The 20,213-nt window shown below is 36.6% G+C and overlaps 2 protein-coding genes across 4 annotated transcripts; both read right to left on the bottom strand.

Annotated features, from left to right (window-relative positions):
• Positions 1–44: 44 nt before the first annotated feature.
• On the bottom strand, positions 45–9,726 carry LOC140786739 (valine--tRNA ligase, mitochondrial 1-like). The gene is made up of 23 exons (XM_073135365.1): positions 9,472–9,726; positions 9,282–9,334; positions 9,115–9,153; positions 8,749–8,793; positions 7,876–7,935; positions 7,618–7,787; positions 7,454–7,526; positions 6,961–7,026; positions 6,748–6,831; positions 6,108–6,185; positions 5,820–5,903; positions 5,653–5,732; positions 5,380–5,437; positions 4,977–5,279; positions 4,668–4,838; positions 3,411–3,601; positions 2,910–3,312; positions 2,123–2,374; positions 1,545–2,045; positions 1,336–1,433; positions 1,120–1,219; positions 798–943; positions 45–400 (listed from the first exon to the last, which is right to left on the bottom strand). The coding sequence occupies exons 2-23, from the start codon at positions 9,288–9,290 to the stop codon at positions 232–234; spliced, it is 3,180 nt and encodes a 1,059-aa protein (XP_072991466.1). The 5' UTR covers positions 9,291–9,334; positions 9,472–9,726; the 3' UTR covers positions 45–231.
• A 499-nt stretch (positions 9,727–10,225) lies between these two features.
• On the bottom strand, positions 10,226–19,627 carry LOC140786738 (uncharacterized). Of its 3 annotated transcripts, none has more exons than XM_073135364.1 (15): positions 19,274–19,627; positions 19,133–19,181; positions 18,438–18,615; positions 17,959–18,332; positions 17,477–17,746; positions 16,698–16,791; positions 16,294–16,606; positions 16,156–16,204; positions 13,756–15,032; positions 13,630–13,678; positions 13,432–13,557; positions 12,027–12,131; positions 11,841–11,932; positions 11,586–11,744; positions 10,226–10,739 (listed from the first exon to the last, which is right to left on the bottom strand). In XM_073135364.1, exons 1-15 carry the CDS (start codon positions 19,417–19,419, stop codon positions 10,700–10,702), a joined length of 3,321 nt encoding a protein of 1,106 aa, XP_072991465.1. In that variant the 5' UTR covers positions 19,420–19,627; the 3' UTR covers positions 10,226–10,699. The 3 variants fall into 3 exon arrangements, with proteins under 3 accessions (XP_072991465.1, XP_072991463.1, XP_072991464.1); XM_073135362.1 differs by having other exon boundaries at positions 11,591–11,744; XM_073135363.1 differs by having other exon boundaries at positions 11,591–11,744; positions 16,698–16,788; positions 19,274–19,615.
• Between the last annotated feature and the right edge of the window lie 586 nt (positions 19,628–20,213).

Raw genomic sequence — 20,213 nt, 5'->3', positions numbered from 1 at the left:
TTATATTTCAACTCTAATAACCTGAACCGCTTTATTCAGCAGACTATCAGAAATGACTTACATTCCATAACCCAGTGTTTCACGCACAACACGTCACAACAAAAAGGAGCAAGAGAAAGGAAGAGAAAAACAAGTGAACAGTGATATCCTAAATAATGATTAGTGAACAACAACATTCAATCGCGTAAGCAATCCTTCAATAAGCAAACAAAATTGACAAAAAATAGCACATCACTTTTCTCTATCTATCACCTGTTCTAGATCTTTTTCTGCTTCGCTGATGATCTTCAACTCTTCCAACAAGGAATTCAGCTTCTTGATATCTTCTTCTTGAACGCTCTGGGGAGCTCGCTCCCTATAACCTGAAGCATCCATTTTCTGTGCCAGAGAAGACTGTACCCTGCACAAAAGAACTTGGTCATGCACTTATATATTACAAGTGTTTGGTACTAGCAAGACAGGCGGAATGTTTCTCCATTAGCCAAGAAAAGTCTAGGCAGCTAAATCAGGATAGAGTCTACTACTGTTTACAAGCCAAGTCTGCACATATAAATCAAGAAGAACACTAAATGACTGAATCTGTCAGAACAAATGCAGCTACGGAGCTGCCATTACAACAGCACAAGCTAATGCATTAGAGTAGAAGTTAGTTTTGCATGGCTTCAGAGATGAGATGAAATGGGAACACCCAAAGCATCTTCCACTCATCATCACAAGTGTTTGGACAATGCAGAAGAAATGCATTGTACTCGGCAAAACAAAATATATCATACGACCTTAGTCTTATTAGCACTCACCTTTGAATTTCTTCTCTCTTTTTCCTGAGTTTTTCGCGTTCAGCCTCTGCATTTAGAGCTCCTTGGAGTTGAAGATATACAGACAGATTTTCATTCACAACATCTATTGAACACCCAGCTGGAGGTGTGTCGTCCTCAGTCAGAATCTGCACATGTTCCAGATAGCTGGTTAGAGATGGCAAACATGCTACATATTAAATCTCAAGCACGAGGGGGGTAGTTTTAGAATATAAAAGGAACAAAAATCATGCTCTCTAACAACTTAAATTCTTCGAATAGTTGGTGGGTTAACAATAAGTATGTATATAGATAGCAATGAAACCTTTAGAGATGATATGGAAGCAAGAGTCAAAATCTGAAATTCATAGCTTTTAACAATGCCAGCAGCTTCACATCCTCGGCAAAGTGCAAAAGCTGGGCGTCTGTCATGTGAAAAATAAAGGGAAGAATTAGAACAATTCAATTAAACAGAACAATGAAATCCAAAAAATAGCTACAATTTTAGTAGCTGCTGATCTTGTGTGTCATCATTTGATACCTTTCATTTTTGTCACTTGGTGGGCGAAGTGATCGTAACTTTCTCACTGTGCCTATGACAATCTCCATGTCACTTTCAACTTCTTCATTTGTCCACTCCTGATGACAGCACCGAAGAATTGTCACAAAGATGGAAAAAAAAGAACAAATTATATACAGATCAGGTTCTCCAAGCTAATGTATCAGTGACTTCGAGAACAAAAGTGTTACCTCTACAATGGATGGGTACTCTGATATCATTATTGAATCTTTCCTGAGTAAGTCTTCTGCTTGAGGAAGACGCTGCCACAGCTCTTCTGTAACAAATGGCATAAATGGATGGAGCAGGCGCAAACCGGTGTCAAGACATACCCACAAAGTGTCTTTACAAGCTGCTCTTGCAAATTCAAACTCTTCTGAATCATTGAAGAAGTAAGGTTTGATAGCTTCAATGAACACATCACAGAGTTGGAATTGCCACCATGAATATACTGCTGTAGTTGCATCAGAGAACTTATATGACTCTAAAGATGCTACAGTTTTGGCTACAGCTTTATTAAGGGCTGAGAGTATCCATTTACAGATTGATGGCATTGAATGAACCATAATATTTGCAGGCGGTGTGTATTGATCCCCTAGTTTGCCCATAGCAAAACGTATTGCATTCCACAACTTATTGCACCACTGCCGATACCCAACAACTCTCAATACATCGAGGTTTATCTTATCAGACTGAAGAAAAAAGAAGAAAGAAATAACTCAGTAACAAGCAAAATGTAGAAGTAACCTAACTGTGTGCAAGAGACAACCTGTGCGGTGTATGCGATGAGTGCAAAACGGAGAGCATCAGCACCACATTCAGCAATACCATTTGGAAAGTCCTTTTTCTGCCCTTCTTTTGCAATTGATAATTCATTTGGATCCAGATTACCCTCTTCTAGTCTTTTGTGGAGGCCTTCTAGTGATATACCATTTATTACTTCAAGTGGATCAATCACATTGCCTAGGGACTTGGACATTTTACGGCCATGGGCATCACGGATCATAGGATGCAAGTAAACCTGAGAGTAAGTAGATATATCACAATGGATCTTAGTCAGTGATAGAGATTGCACAATAATAAAAAGGTTTCCTAATGCATAAGGCTTCTGCCAGCGCTGGTTCTAGGAAGGCCAACATTTATAAAGCTCAATAATAAAAAGGTTTCCTAATGCATAAGGCTTCTGCCAGCGCTGGTTCTAGGAAGGCCAACATTTATAAAGCTCAATATCGAAAAGGTTTCTAAAGCAACGCTCTCAAAAAGTAAAACTTCTATCACCAGAGTTGTATAGAGGCCAAAGACCGAGAACATGCAAAATACATTAAAGATTGTGAATGGAGAAAACTAAATTCTGTCGCCAATACTAAGTTCATCAAATTCATAAACTGCTCTCTTAAAAGTGGAACTGAGTTAGAGGAGTATATTTGTTGTTCAATAAGAAACTAAAGAAGTTTATTCTTGCACCAAACATGAAAAGCATGTCCATTATTTGATAAATTGAGTTGACTACCAATACTGACGCTAAAGCTAAACTAGTTTAAACTATTGTTCTTTACCTTACTAAAGGGTACATCACCACCAAGTTTCATTCCCAGCATCACCATGCGCGCAACCCAGAAAAAGAGAATGTCATGTCCAGTCTCAAGGACTGAAGTAGGATAGAATGCACTAAAATCAGCTGTATTATCTGGCCAACCAAGTACTGATAGTGGAAAAAGACCTGATGAAAACCATGTGTCTAAAACATCAGGATCTTGACTGATCTGAAATTTCTTCCCTGAAAAACTCAGATTTGCCTCCAGAATTGCTTCCTCCTCATTTCTTGCAACCACCCAATGGTCGTTGTAAGAACCTATGCCTTTGAGTTGGTCATCATTGAGTGTCACATACCAAGCAGGTATGCGGTGGCCCCACCAGAGTTGTCTTGATATGCACCAATCACGTATATTTTCTAACCATCTGTCTCAATTAAATTATTGTCACTAACTACTTACGTGATACTGTGATAGTTATTATAAGAAAATAACTACTTAGACTCAGAGAATATGAACACACACCTGCTCCAGTCTTGCTCGTACTGCTGTGGAATAATTTCAATCTGCTTGGATTTTACAGCATCAAGAGCTAGCTTTGCCATGCTGTTACAACTAACAAACCACTGGGGCTTTATCATTGGCTCTACAACGTCATTACTCCTTGAACATATCCCAAGGTTCATTTCATTCTTCTGAGAACCTCTGTATAAACCCTGCTTAAACAAGTTTTTGTCAATACTCAATAACACTAGGAGATATTCAAACTTTCACAGTAGTCTTTGCACATGAAATTTTCCACTCGAGACATAAAACCAATCAGTCATATACTTGGGACCTTTCCAAAAGCAGTTTCGGCATATATAGAGAAAAAGACTCTACACTAGCAGATATTATATCCTTATCAAAGCCACAGGTGCACACCACTTGAGGCTGCGCTCTGAAAATTGGAAAGAACCAAACCCCCTGCTATATTTGGATTAGATTCACTTCCCTTACTTCAGTAGCACAAACAAGGGTATCTCTGTACGTCTTAGATAGAAAGCTAACTGTTGCTTCTGGCTATGTGGATAAGATTATTATCCAGAAGATGGAACATCATATGTTTGTAAGGTATCAATAAAGCATGAATAAATAATTACCTCAAAACATTCAAATTAGATATGGGATTTTCTTTCCGACTTTTAGCAACAGGTATTAAGGAGCCAAACATTAAAAAAAGACCACAATCAATGCTAGCATGCTCCTAACTTTATAGGATGGGTCCAACCAGAACAAAACCCTCTTACCACTATCAGAAAGGTAATCGGAGACTCATAAAGAGTGCTCTAGAGCAGAAGAATGCCTCATTAGAGAAGCAGCTGCTGTTGATGCTGCATTATAGTGAGTCAAAAAGATGTTTATCATGGACGGATTATAAGATGAGCTAGGCATGAGCCTATGATCGAGATTCAACTGGTACCATACCATCATATAAGTTTATCTGATGATACAAATGTCTAAAATTGTTCCATTAACTTTCATCTATTATGCTTTACTCGTGACTGCAGGTACAGGAAAAACACATAGTTGGCAGTCGGGACTAAAGGCCTGGTTGTATTTATTTGCGTTCCATAGAATCTTATTTTTCAGATAGCAGACATAAGTTAATAACCTTCTTTCTAATAGACTTCTTTAAGATTCTAACAACAATTTTATATGAAATGAAACTTAGATAATGTAAGAAATGATGCAGTAAAGCCATTACATCAATCAAGACTATAGGTAAATGTATGCTGATACCTTTGCCTGCAATGCCTCACTAACAGCAACACGAGCTGTAAAACGAGGCATTCCTTCAAAGTCCTCACCTCCATTGCTATTTATCTTACCATCATCAGTGAAAATATTGATAAAGTCAAGCTTATGCCGTTTTCCTACTTCAAAATCGTTGGGATCATGAGCTGGCGTAATCTGCAACAAGGAAAACCAAAGCAATGAAATAAACAGAATAAAGTAGGAAAAATATTGTGTTGCAAATAAAAGCACGTAAATAGAAGGAAAGAAGTTCATTGCATAAGATAAAATCTCTCTTGATACAACTATGCTTACCTTGACAGCCCCAGTTCCAAAATTAGGATCCACAAGAACATCATCACAAATTATTGGAAGCCTCCTCCCATTAAATGGGTGCAATGCATATTTTCCATGAAGATGTTTGTATCGTTCATCTTTAGAATGAATAGCTACTGCAGTATCACCAAGCATCGTTTCTATTCTGGTTGTCGCAACTATAATCTCACCCAACCCTCCTTCTAATGGGTAAGCAAAAGATGTCAGTACACCAAATTGGACTGGACTCTCATAACCAGGGACTTTTAATAAAGTTTCTTCTTTGATTTCCTTATAGTCAACCTACAAAGGCATTGAAACGTAACAAACTCTTGCAATGAGGAATAATACATCATATTATTATTTTATAAAAAAGAATAGACAAGTTGAAATCATTATGTGCCTCAATATCAGATATTGCTGTTCGTAATGTGCAATCCCAGTTCACTAGGCGATTATCTCTGCAAAAGAAGCAAAGATACATATTAAGAGCTATTTTGTAAAGCGCAAAGAAGAGTTTCAGACAGATCTATCATAATAGCAGCACTGCAGCATTATGTTCGAGAAAAGACTGATCTAACTATCAAAGCACTTCAATACTCAAAGAACGAGAGGAGATTTTCTGCAGCGTAATGTTCTATGAAACAACTTTGGAAGTTATTGTAACCAACCTAACCTGTAGATTAGACCTTCTTTGTACAGCCTAACAAAAGCCTCAGTTACAGCTTTTGATCTCTTCTCATCCATTGTGAAACACTATTCATAATTGTCAAAACAATATCAGAATATTTGCTACAAAAGGAATAAAGGTTAGAAAGCATGGCAAACACAAGGAGTATTTACCTCGCGGGACCAGTCAAGTGAAGCTCCAAGCCGACGTTCTTGGGTTAATATGGTACCACCATACTGATCTTTCCACTTCCAGACCTATAATAAGCAAGCAAGGAATGGATCAACAGACTGTTATGTTAACAGATTTCTGACTGAAAATATAAGATATTTAAAGAGTTAAAAGCATAACATATCAGTTTAAAACCTGATTCTTACAATGCAAAACAAGAATAAAACCAGACAAACAGAAGCAGAAATTCACAGAACCATAAAATTTAATATATGAAACCAAGAACTCACTTCAGCCACAAATCTCTCACGTCCGATATCATGCCTAGTTAGTTTACTTTCACGCATCAGCTTTTTCTCCACAACAACCTGAGACATGAAAAGAAAAATAAGGAACGAGTAATAGAAAAAGAAAAGATTATCCCAACTCTGAGTTCTTGAGCCACATCAACAGAGCAATGCTCATCCGAGGTTCTAAAATGAGGTTTGATGAACAGCTAGAAGCATGATCATCTAATATTTTTAAATTGTCCTAAGACAAGCAGCAGATTAATATCGAAAGTTAAGGCAAGAGAATTGCAATAATAGATTAAAGTTCAAATCAAAATACTGAAGACAGATTAACTATTTCAAGTTTCAAAGCAACACACAGCAGTGTGTAGGCATCCTGAACACTGTATTTTTTCTAAAACAAATATAATTGAGCATTTGCAAACCATTTCAAGACCTAAATTGGTACAAACAATTCCATGACTAATGCAGAATCATATTGCTGAAGCATGCAATTTGCACAGTGGAATGCCCATCAGAACAACTTACAAGCAATGCTAACAATATTATTCACAGTGGCACCATATGAGTGAAAAAAAAAACCAATCAACAATACTATAATCAATTCAAGCTTCATCAGCTGTTCTGAGAAGAACCAAACCTGGGTTGCTATGCCAGCGTGGTCCATTCCAGGTACCCATAAAGTGTTATATCCGGACATTCTCCGCCATCGGATAATTGTATCCTGTATTAAAGAAAGATAAAAGAAGCAAAATGTGACTTACAAAAGGAAGATAGAAGAAAGACACCAGATGCATAATAAAAGATTGTCCGAAGCAAATTGAGGAAATCTATAAGAGGTCAGCATGGTCACCTGTATAGCAGCAGTTAAACCATGACCTATATGAAGGGCTCCTGTCACATTTGGAGGCGGCAAAACCTGCAGAAAGTATACAAGAGAACATTTAATAGTAAAACAAGGTCAAAGGATTTCCAACAAAGTAGTGTCATACAGTTGTATTCATATAAGGATTTTATCTGTAAGCACAGCAAGATCAACATCTATATTAACATCTAGGCTTTACTTTTGGCATCAAATGTTGTAGAAGATATGTTCTGCACATCTATTGATTATCTCTACTGTTACTCAGGAGGCTAGGACTATTCCAATTGTATTTAGGATTTAATTCCAATAAATCAACACCAATTTACCTAGTAAATGATCAGATTATATCTATTGACTACATCACCAAAGATAACTTCCATGATAGACATGGTAAGATGGCAGATGCAATCCCTGTACTTCACCATGGATATATTTCAACTCTCTGTGAACACACGTCTGCAAAAGGATTGGAGGCACCTACTATCACAAAAGGTGGTTTTGAGCTGCTTGCATCTGCTACAAAAAAGCCCGAATGCTCCCACCATGCATACCATCTAAAAAAGGAAAAAAAAAGCATTATACAATTCACCATCATTTGTTATTGAGATAAATCATGTGAAAGGATCAAAGGAAGTGATCATATACGATTTTTCCACAGCAGTGGGACTATATTGTTTCGCCATCTGAGAAGAAAGCCTTTTCTTCTCTCCAGGCGAAGTAAGTGGATCAAGAAAATCCTCAGGATTCTCGTCCTCGGTGTCTTTCTTCTTATGTTTCTTTTCACTTTTCTTTTGGCCATCAGATGCTGCTTGTGCCTGATAAACAATATATACAACACAATAGATAAACACTTTCCATTAACTACTTATTTACAAAAGATAACAATAACGGATGATTAATTACTTGGAGCCTGGCAGCTTCCTTTTGTTGAGCCTTGAGTTTTTTTTCTGCTTTCTCTTTTGCCTGTTCAATGAAAATGAGATAACCAGGGAGCAACCGACAAAATATCAGAAAGAACTCCTAACTTAAAAAATAAGACTACAACTCCAACAGTTACTAACAGGAAGTTGTATCAATGACTTGCGGAAAGTATGACCTCCAAATTTCTGTTTAATTATACCATATAAGTAGTATCTTCACAATCTTTCTACATTGCTCTGATGACAATGTCGTTAGTACTACTAGAACTTACAAGGTCCATATTTCTCTAAAGTAAATATAGATGTACTTCACTTTATCTAGTTATCAAAACAGTCATAGCCATTCAATCATCCTGCTACAGCATTCCAGGGAAGGAAGTTGATAGATGTACCTGCTTATAAAGATTCATGTGAGATATATTTATTGCTATCGAAGTCATTCAAATTCACAGAATCTTTTCTACTTGAGTTCTATAATGACCTTGACGTTAAGCACTAAAAGCGAGCCACAAGGAAGAATTGCCGTCAAACAAATTAGAAAGAAGCTACTTATTCATAGATTATATGCTAGATTTATTGATAGTCAACTTATTCGCAAAGCATTTAGAAGTACGTCAAACATATTTCAACTTATTCTGTCACATTATTTTGCATGAAATCATTCTGCTTCTAAAAAGGATTACTAGTTAGCTTCAAAACTTTTATTCAGTGATTCTGCTATGAAGCTTGATAACAACTTCTCTATAATATAGTCTCAGCAACCAACCATTGCTGACCTCACAACTCTACATATCAAGTGCAAATATTCATCTACATACTGAATATTCCTTTAAAGGGCATGAGGCAACAAACAAACCTTCTGATCCTTCTTCATTTTTCTTTCCAATTCTTTTTCATCAAGCTGCATATGCCACCAACAAAATGTAAGTTAAAATGCAAACCTCATTTTACTTTCTTTTACTTCCAAAAATGGCAAATTTGATGAATAACATTAGAATTTCCTAGGTTTAGAAAAAAGAATATACAGAGCATCATTTCACTGACCATTAAAGAAGGAAAAGATCTAAAATTGGAGATCAAGAAATACCATAAAGAGAAGCATTTGCTTCTCAATCTAGGATATATTAAACAAAAAATGCCAATATCTAATTGGAAAGTTTAAAACAGAGAGGTGTCAGGTGGATGACAAGAACGAAAAGTTCAATGAATACAAATCACAAACCTTTCCTTCGATTGTCTTTTTGGACTCTTCATCTTCCGGCTGCATAAACAAACATAAAAGATTATAATTCTTTGTCGGTTTCTAGATCATAGCAAGCCATTTCGTGAAAGAAGTTCAATCAAAAATAGCAAACTGCGCACCAATTAAGTACTTAAAATGGAACTTACAGGAGCCATCGGAAAATCGCTCAAAGAGGAAGAAGGATTCCTGAATTCAGAACCTAATCAAGACACATCTTGCATGGTTAGATGGATATGATAAATGAAGAAAAGAATCTAAATACATCAAATCGTTTCAATCCTCCGGTAGGAGATATTATTTAAGAATGATCGGAACAAAAAGAACACGAGATAGTACAGGGAGTTCTGCGCCCGCCACCGCCACCGCCGCCGGCCCTCTGCTGCTGCTCCTCCTCCTCGTCCTTTTATGTCTCGCAAGCTTTTCTTGGCCACGAGGTAGGCTTAGGGCAAGCGCGAGCGAAGCATTAACTGACGGCGCGGCCAACATCAAACCGGATCGAGATTCGAGACAAAAGGTTGAACCGGTTCGGCTCAAGCTTTGGCCGGTCCGAGTTTATTATTCGGAGAAAGGTAAAGGAGATGATTCGAGTATAGTATAGTATGTTGTACAGCGTATTCATATGTCTTGCTTGCATCATCCACGGACCACCGTTCATACTTAACCTGACATAGGGTGCTTTCTGCTAATCTAAAAATTCAGGGTTCAAATCGCATAATCGGTTGAAAATGTTAAGGGCTTAAAAAGAAAGTTCTCTGAATTGAGTGGAAAGTAATTTTTCACTTTTCTAAAATCACTAATAACTTTTTCTTATTTTAATTTCTATTCCAAAAAAAGTTTACTTACTTACACCGAACACTTGTAATTTTTACTAAACAACATCAACAAATCATAATTACTTAATAAAATGATTGATACACTTCCAGAAAATTCACTTATTACTCTCTACTTTCCAACACATCATTAGCGTAAGCCTTCCAACCTAAAAACCGCATGCATCCTCAGATCAAAGAGACTGCAAGGAATGGTTATGCTACGTATTAAATTACACCAAAAGTACTCATACATGCTCGCTCATCCACTGGCTCCAGGCTTGGGATAAATGTAAATGATGCATAAGTATAGAACAAGATATCTCTATTACAACATACACATCCTATTCAAATCGGCCATGACAATAATTCTAGTTAACCTGAAATGGATTACGCCACTTTATTAAATTACACCAAAGCACTGAAATCATACTATAAACAACATCGAACTATACTATCATGGAAAGGCTGCTGAAACCTGTACAAAGAGTAAGATTCACAATTATCTACAACTGAGGTTAGTCATCATACACGCTCCAACTTTAGCTCAAGATTTTGATCAACCATGTATTTTAGAACTTTGTTTGGGAGGTTATTTACTACTGTACGCCCGCTATCCTGGCCATCCATTAACAGCCTCCCAATCTTGGCCTTCCATTCTGAGCTGTACATCTCGTTTCTCTTGTCATGAACCACCCTGTCACAGTAGTTGAGCAGTGTCCCCAGACCACTGTTTGGAATCCAGCCATATTCTTCTAATATACGTGCCTCGCCCACCGACAGATCCTCTCCGACCTTGACAAGTGTAATAACTAAGTTAAGGGCATTCAACAAATTAAATGTTTCTTGTTTTAATTCACATTAATATAGTTGAACACTCCAGATAAATGAGAAAGAATTGTAGATGATTTTTTTTTTCCTTTTTCTTTTCTTTTCTTTCTTTTTCTTTTGAGAGAGAGAGAGAGAGAGAGAGAGAGAGAGAGAGAGAGAGAGAGAGAAGTATCAAAACGAATATAACATCACAACTACCTTGGATATCCAAAAGGTACATTGAACTAATATCAGTACAAAAAATGCATGATCGTGCAAAATACATTGTGACTGACACTATGATTCAAGTAGATATTATGACTGAAGTTCATACTTCCACGCATTCTCAATATAGGTTGAGGTTTAAACAAAGAAGAAAAGAAATAACCTCAGAAACTTCCCAACAAAGTAAATTAGAAGGAGCAAAAACAAGCAAACATGATTAGGAGGGAAAAGATTGTCTGTCTTCGATAAACAAAGTAATAAACTAATAACCAAAAACAAATTATTTTGCTTAATTCTTTAGGCCAGGTCTGTCGGTTAATTTGATGGTTTCATATACTCATGTATGAAAATCTCAGGTCCAAAAAGGTTAGAGTCCACAAAAATTTGAGAAAAAGAAAGTCATAATTTGTCGCTTCTAAAACTATTTCTTCTATAATGGGCAGCACTTAGAAGAAACAAAAAACAATTCAAGGATTGAACTTCAAATACATGATTGGTAAAGTGAACCGGCAAATAATCAGTAGTTTAAGGAGATAAAAGAAGGAATATGGAACACCAATCTTAATAAAGCAGAGAGCAAAGAAAGTAAGATCCATTTGCAGTCACCTTACCAATAATGGTTTGTTCTCGATAAGGGTTGTCCTGCTACAGCTAGAAAGCTTCATTGCAGTCACTAATCTTTTGATCTGCCAATCTATGGGCAAACTTTCCACAATCTCAAAAAAATATGTGGCATACCCATACTCAGGTCGTTCTAGAACAATCCTGTGTTAAATGTAAATGCAAAAAATAGATATATACCAGCTTGGTTCACAAGAAATAAACTATTTCACATCAGAGCACCCAGGAGAAGTCCCATACCTGTTATGGCTTTCAAAAATAAAGATAAAAGACTGGAGATCCCTGCACCATCCCCATTCAACAGGACTGTTTCGAAATCGAAGATAACGAATCTACAGAATGCAAACACAAAGTGATATCAAGATATGAACCATAATAGGCTGAAATGTAATATTACAAGCTTTAATCATGCGAAAGAATTCCAACCTGTTCTATCAAAGCAATCAGACAGGCTAAACAATAAACAGCCTTCGATCCTTTTATGTGCCTTGCAGTAGGAAACCTAAATAGGGATGATCTTTCTGAAAACAACTGCAAAGGAAATAGATCAATGATTAGAGATGGTTGCATATGAAATGTGGAAGATTATAGGGCTCCAGGATAAATTGATATTTAAATGTCAGACCTACATTACAGAAATGCAACATGCAAATAGTACTCACCTAAAATATGTAGAAACAGAGAAATAGCCTAAATACACAAATGACAGTGTCCCTGCACAAGGCTCCCATCAATGCAGGGTCTGGAAGGGCAAGATTCACAAAGCCTTAACTCATTATTTAACAGGTTATTCCATGACTTGAAGGCATACCAACCAATCAGGTGCAAAAGAGTGGACCCTTAACATTACATTGTGATTGTGGCATACTCTCACTCAAAATGATCATGTATGAAAAAGAAAGCACATGCAGTATGAGGAAGTTTGCTACATAGATTAAACAATAAAAGGATATGAAGTGATGCACAGCACAAGGTAATAAGAACATTTGTTAATCCAAGGTAATAAGAACATTTGTTGATCCAAGATTTATTCAACCAGAGTAACCAAAATTAATAAATTACTAGTATCACTAGGAAAGAATTACTTACTCTTGTAAACAAAATGCCATATAGAAACTCAATCATTATCTCATCTCTCTTAACAAATACACAATCAAGAAGCAGAACAATTGAAAGTTATTAGCAAAAGATGATTGGAAAGACCAATCACGAGAGTTGGGAAAATCTTGATGATTATTTTATAATATGATATTCTGGAAAGTGTTAAGGGAAAACCTTAAAGATTTCAGTAATATCAGATAATTGCTTTCTAGTTAGTAAGGTGTATGTAGAATAACTGTGGATACAACTAAAACCAAGGATGGGTGCCTACCAAATACCACTTAGCAATAGCATAGCAGCATCTGAGCTTCAACTAAGTTATAAGGTCATAGAACTACCAAAAAACCTATTTTATTGATCATCGTGCAAGTCAAAGAACAACAAGTCCTTAATATCAGCCAAAAAATTGCTCTTGAAAATCCATCAAGTCAATGAAACAGTGGATTTAAGTTGGAGATTAGATTTAAGAGTATCAAATGTCAAGATATAGAAGCAAGAACTATAAATCCCTACCCTTCATAAAATTAAACATATCAAGTCCTCAAAAATCTTATCGGCTCCTAATATTGTAGATAGCTTCACAGTTAGCTCATCATTCCCTAGGCAACTAAATTGTTGAAACATCCAAATAACTCACACACACACACACACACACACAGGACGAAAGGCCACACAACCACAATATCTAGTAGAGAAAAATCATCATGAACCAGTAAAATGTACTTCCCACCTTGGTAATAACAGTTTCAAGCTCTTCAAAGTTGCTTTCAGTAGAAGATACTTCTAGAGATTCATCATCTTCCTTATCGTCATAAAGTTTAATTTCATCTGCCGTTATTCCTCTATCTAGTAGAACCTACAAAACACCAGTACATCAATATGATCACACCTTCAAAAGAGTATAATACTGGCCACATATGAGTGTTACCTTTAGAAGTCCAGGAGCATCTTCTTCAAGAGCTGTTTCTACTGAATCCCTGTAGAGAAATTTTATGTAAACTTAATAGAATTAGTATAGATACAACTTCAAAAGTAAAGATTCTTAAAAGCATACGTTGCAGTCCTTTTTCTTTTCCTTCGACGAGAAAATTCGCCTGCATTCACATGTACTGTGCCAACAAAATCGCATAGCTGAGTTTGAGGCAAAGTTCGGTGATTCAGAGTCTTGACAGTGTGTGAGTCCAAAGAACTCCCTGAAACTGGCAGTTCAATATTGTTTACCAAATCAAGGGCTTCACTCTTGACCTCATCTCCTGATAGAACAGATTCTGAAATTTTGAGCTGAACATGCTCATGTAGGCCAGGTAAGTCACTTTCCATGGGCTCAGTCTTCACTTTCTCCATTGATAATTTATCCTTAGTATCAGTATATGCTACATCAGGAAGAGATACCATAGGAAATCTACAGCAGTTCTCTGAAGAAAGAGAATTCATAGTGCTAGATGCATTAACATTCAGAACTTTTGAAACACCTAAATTATGAAGTACGTCTTCAGAAAGTTCAGATTCTGCTGGTACACTTTCTAGCAAATTGCTGGCATTGGATAAATGGTTAACCTCAAAATGACTATTTCCAGATGAAGCTTCAGGATCTAAGCTGCAACTCTTTTTAGAGCAAACATTTTGGGAAGAAAATAAATGTATTCTATCATCATTATCACTTTCTGATGGAGGTTCTGCCTTTATCGCAGCAGGAAGGGTTGTCAGCACAGTGTAAGGCACCTGACCTTTGTCCTTGTCAACTTCTACTCTGTGGCTTATCAAAACTTCATGATAGTTCTCCCTATCTTGAGTTTCGCTAGTCCGAGATGTATGACAACTTCTGACTTCAGATAGGCACGGCGTGCCTTTACCCAGAAGACCAGTAACACTTGAGCCTGACTCATCAACAGTAGGTTGCGAAGCATCATTTGTTTCAGAAATATTATTTAGATAACCTTCACCTGCATGATCAGCCTCCGAACGTACAGAATGTCTAGGTAAATCTGAATTACAGGTTAAGTGTTCCTCTTCAGGAAAAGATGTTTGGTATGAGAACATATTACTTTCATGATTTTCTCCCGAGTGGCCATGCTTTAATAAATTGTCATTTTGGCAGTTTGAGGAAATGGGTTTCCATCGATCAACTGCAAAATGACTCCCAGAAAACAGACTGAGAGGGGAATGAAGGACCAAGTTGTTCACAGAGTTTGTAGCATCACTTTCAGTAACACTATCAACAAATCGTTCTCCTGATGGGAGCTCTCTGCCAGGGAGAGAATCCTCGTCCAAAACTTTTCCACTTTCGCATTCATTTATGTTTTCCATAATTGAAGGACCTGAAGAAATATCCTGTGTAGTACAGGTAGTCAGCTTAGATTCTAAGAGAACTAAGAAACAGAGACCTTGTGTTTTAGTGGAAAGATAGTTGGCAAATGCAAGCTCTTTCCAAAATGAGTATTAAATGACAGCTAAGGTTCAGATCTCAGAAACTTGAGCATAAGGAATGATGATAAACAAAATCTCTATCATACAATAAAACTTAAACAGAAGTTTCAGCCACCGTGCCTCAACTAGACTGATCATGTCGAGAACTTATAAATTTAAATTAATTTATATTAAAATGAAAATAAGCATCAGAGAGCTGATTCGAGCGAAATGGAGGTGTCACTAGCACATTAAGAGCAATATAACTTCTTATCAAGAATTATCCACTCTTGAGCAAGAAAACAAAGAAAGCATGATGACATTGAAAGTTGTTTCATGGTATCTATGGTGTAAACCCCAATAAGAGCTCTAGGATGAAGAAAACATATGTAAATGGACCATGACTACACAACCAATTACTATTGCTTGAAAAAATCCTTACAGATAAGCAATCAGCAGTTGTGCAGGAGAAAAATATCCCACTTTAAGCTATTCCATTTATTTGTGCATGAAGACGCATGTCTACTGCATATCCCTTAGGTGATGCAGCGTTATATCAGGACGAGGATTGAACTGAATTCTTTTGGCTCTGTTGTAGGCAACATTACAGTAAAGTAGAAGATAAGTACCATATCATAGAAAGAATCTTGGCCCTTAAGACATAGTAAAGCATGTATCTCTTCAAAGACTTCAACTCACATCTCACATAGTTCAAACTTGAAAGAGATCCACAGATTACTTTGATTTGGGCCATTTCTTATAGACAACAATAATAGAAAATCATTCAATTGTTGGAATAATATATTAGAAGCCACCAGCTCTCTATTTGCTGTGTTAACTTTAACATCACAATCATGCCAATGTGTTCCTTTGCAAGGGAGCAACTTGTCAGAAAACAAATGCATATCAAAAGTGGTGCAGCAAATGTAAGGTAAAATAGACACTTAAAGTTAAAATTAAAAGAAAGAATTAAGTCTTGAGGAGTTTAGATGCATCACAGCAATACGTGTTCACAGTCATAATCAGTATAAGTATTATAATTTTAGACCTGCCATATGCTCAAAATATCTTGTCTATATATCGTTCTGTTATTTTCCCTGCAATCAATGTAAACAAAAAAAAAACAAGTTAGCCAGAATCTTAAAAGATAAACATACAAAAAGCAAACTTCAGAACAAAAATATACATTCTATCAGTTTTGCTTTTACTAATCAATCCATTAGCTTCAGCGTGCCATGATCTATTCGACATTTCTTTCAATGCGGGCAGCCTACCATCTTGACCACATCCAGGAGCAGCGATATAGCTTGAACAAGAATGTGCACCAACCAGCATGTTATACCGTTCTTGCAGCATTACGTCATCAAGCTCATCAATTACAGGTTCACTAGTTAACCCTCCAGCAGGAGCATGAAGTGTACTATCTAAACCATCTCTGCAAGAACATGTTCCCCCGTAATTAGGGTTCTCAACCTTTACTCCCTCATATTCTTGAATATCTATACCGATGGTGAGAAGCTTGTCAGCTGTTTTAAAAGTGAGAGAACGAAAATATACAAAACAAGAACTACAGCAGTTAAACTTACACACCTTGAGAAAGGTTTCCTTCAGTAACCATATTGGCTTGGCCAATTTCTAATTGGCATGCACCCCTGGAATCATGCTGACCCATACTAAGCTCCTGCTGAAGTCAGCAACAAAAAAAATATTAAGCCAAATACTAGTCCTCCAAGAAACAAAAATAAGTTTCTTTGAATGAAATTCCATTGGTAAATATTTTCTAACAGCAGTTAAATATATTCATCTACTCCCCAATTTCAAGATTCCATGCGGATTTTCGAGAAGCACATCTCAGCATCCATTTTCATGTTAGGTTACACTCATCATGTCACATCAATAACTACTTGAACATCTCTGCTACCAAGAACTTAACACTGTAACAGGTAGTTATTTCTTGAACATTCTGTCACACAACATTATATTAGCAACAAAGAAATAACCATAGCAGTAAAACGGCATATAGAAGTTCTATAAATTATGGAAGTGTGCCTATAATAAGCAAACATTTAAGTACATTACATGCTTTTGCAACTTTTAATCAGCTTCCTATAGTACCAATTATAGTGTTTTGAGTTTAAAGAGTAAATCATTAAAGTACAAACTTTATGATTTAAAGAATTAACACATTCAAGGAAAAAATTATTCTGGAAATAATAAAAAAAACTGTCTATGTCGTAATGTGCATTTCTAGTTGTTAAAACATGCAGCAGTTCATCACATATATAAGATAGGAAAATTAGCTCTCTAGGAATATATCAGCATAAGGGGAAAAAAACGAAAAGATTGGGCAGACTCGATTTTTGGCTTACATATGGATTATCTGTGAGACAGGCACTTGCATCAGAATTATCAGACAAGCAATATCTACTCTCTACTTGGTCAAATGTAGAAGAAGAATGCTTTTCTAGGAGCTTGCAACGAGCTAAGAGACCTCCAGGTAGCTGAGCATCTACCAAAACTTGGGTTTCATTATCCCCTTTCTTCAAATGTTTTATGCAATGGTAATCATCAAGTTCAATATTTCCAAACTCACTGTGACCACTATTTGTCTCACATCTTGCATCATGATATTCCACTACCTGCATTTAGTGTTCCAACAGATTTAGAATATAAGAAGGTTCCACATTGCTAATTGAAGTAGAATAGTATGAGCAAGTAACACATTAATTGCCTCGAAATTGCTACTATTTCCTATCTATCAAATATTAGTCTTGCAATCATTACATGAAGTGTTCTCTTGTAACAGTTCAGCAACAACAGCAAACAATTAAAAGAAAAAGGTGACAGATACCTGAGCATGTGCTTCCACACTCTTCAGATCACATGGATGCTTACCACCTTCCCTGGACCTGAGCTGATAGAACACTTTGGAAACAACAAACTCTCCCTCCCCCTCCTCACCTACAGTTCCAAGGTGATATTGATGCATTATCCAATTGGTTTTTTCAGGTTTCTTGTCTTTTGTTCTGTTAGTATACAGAACAAATACCTTCTTGCAACCTTGCTTACTCCCATCCATGGCCACTGGCTTAGTTTTGCCAATTTTACGCCAACTAATATCTGAACCATAGTCGTTGCCGATCTTCTGAAGCTTTCCATTATCAACATTATATCTCTTGAATGCTTTATGAAAGAAGTAAGATGCACTTCCATCCTGCTTAATACCTGTTAAATGATAGTAATCTCAGTAAGAACCAAAAAGAGAGAAACAAAAAAAGAAAGAAAAAAAAAAACAGGGTAGGGACTAAGTCTAAGATTCTAAATAATTACCTGGTAGCTTTTGAGGATGGATATAACCAAATCGATTCTCTTCATCAAGGCAATTAATGAATTCACCAATAAATGGATGAGGAAGAGCCTTCTCATTCCCGACTTTTGCGAGTAGATGCCATAGTAGATCACCATCAGAGGGATCAAATTTTACACCTCTTGGTAAACCTGGCCACTTCTGCGAGACATAAAATATCTAATAAGATTAAAGTAATGTGGTGGACAGCTAATGCTTGAACTTCCATTAATATAGTTTGCCTTTTTCCAAAAATGCAATGCAAACGCTAAATTCTGCAACAGAATATGTCATATAATCATCCAGATTATTCCAGCACCAAATGTTTTTCAATAGAGGAAGGGATATGAATTTGCACCAAAATATCATTTACAGAAAGTCCTATTTCCAACCTTCATTATTTGTCAGGTGATATTTGCATAAACCGTGTGAAAGAGGTTTCCAATCGACTAAAGGGCAAATCCCTTATTAGGAAATACAATGATATAACACAAAGCTAGGCCAAAGCCGCGCCTTCTCTAATTTCATAATTAAAAACCACAAATTACTAAACTGGCTTACCAACAAAAATGATCCAAAATACAAATATGTTAGAAGAATAATTCTTTCGATGTGACAAAGAAAATAAGTGTTCTTTCATAAGACGATGCCAATTTCCAGAGAAGAAGAAGAAGAGAACCTGAAAAGTTCCTCCTTGGACTCTCTTGTCAGCCACATCAACTGGACACCTGTAAGAAACCGCAGATGTGTTGCTACCTGACGACTAATATACTGATAAATGAATTAAAAAGAGATCTCAGAGATAAAATCACACACGCACTTCTTAGTAGCGGAAAGCGAAGAAGAGAGACATCCCGAAAGAAGCAACCTTCGCCGCCCGAGTAATGGAATGTGGTCGAGATTCTCCACCGAAGCCTCAACCCTAGCCTCGGAGGTAGAGCCATCAAGATCCACGACGGCAGCCATCAACTCCTCATAAGCGGAAGCCCTGTCATTATCCAGATGAGGATAGAGTTCCTTTTCACCTCTTACGGTTTCAGAGGGGAGGCAAGAAGTGAAGACGATAACATCAATTGGGGAAGAGAAGGTAAGAACGAAAAATAAACCCTCGACCTCGTTCTTGAATTGGCGGGGCTCGCGAGGAGGGGGAAAGAAGCGACTTTTCTTTATTATTATTTGGATAAAATCTGCGATCTCACATGAGACTAAATTTGATTTTTTTTTTTTAAATTTGTAATAATTAACTTTAATATTTAATTTGCATTTCAAATATAAATTATGTGTAGTCTAATATAACAAAATTTTGTACCTATTATAAAAAAATATTTAATTTGCGTTTTTATTTTTCAAATATCAAAACACTATAATTATCATGAAAATTATTTGAAATATTAAGAAAATAGAAAGTGTCACATTAGCGCCGATTTGAAATTTTTTCGAACTTAAACCCAAATCTACTCTATAAATAGCAGGCCCAAAATTATTGGGCCAGATAGGACGATTAAGCCCAGGCCCAACTCAGGACACTGTTATGTCTACATAGTATTCTGACTCAGGACTGCAAGGAACTGCTAGAGAAATTTTTTCCTTTTTTTTTGAGAAAAGCTAGAATTGCTTTTGCCTAACTTGCCGGAAGAGTCTAAAGACATAAGGTTACAAAGATCAAGGAGAATTGGATCACCTGGCCCTATGACCTAACCCCGAGAGGCTTTCCTACCGTGGCTTGCAGCACAAGCTGTTGCCCTATTGCCTTCTCTAAA

This window comes from Typha latifolia, chromosome 4 (genome assembly GCF_019914945.1).
Source record: "Typha latifolia isolate L0001 chromosome 4, TyphaL0001v2, whole genome shotgun sequence".
NCBI classification, from domain to species: domain Eukaryota; kingdom Viridiplantae; phylum Streptophyta; class Magnoliopsida; order Poales; family Typhaceae; genus Typha; species Typha latifolia.
Note: the sequence above shows the minus strand (reverse complement) of the source record. Positions and strands in the feature narration are given on the sequence as shown.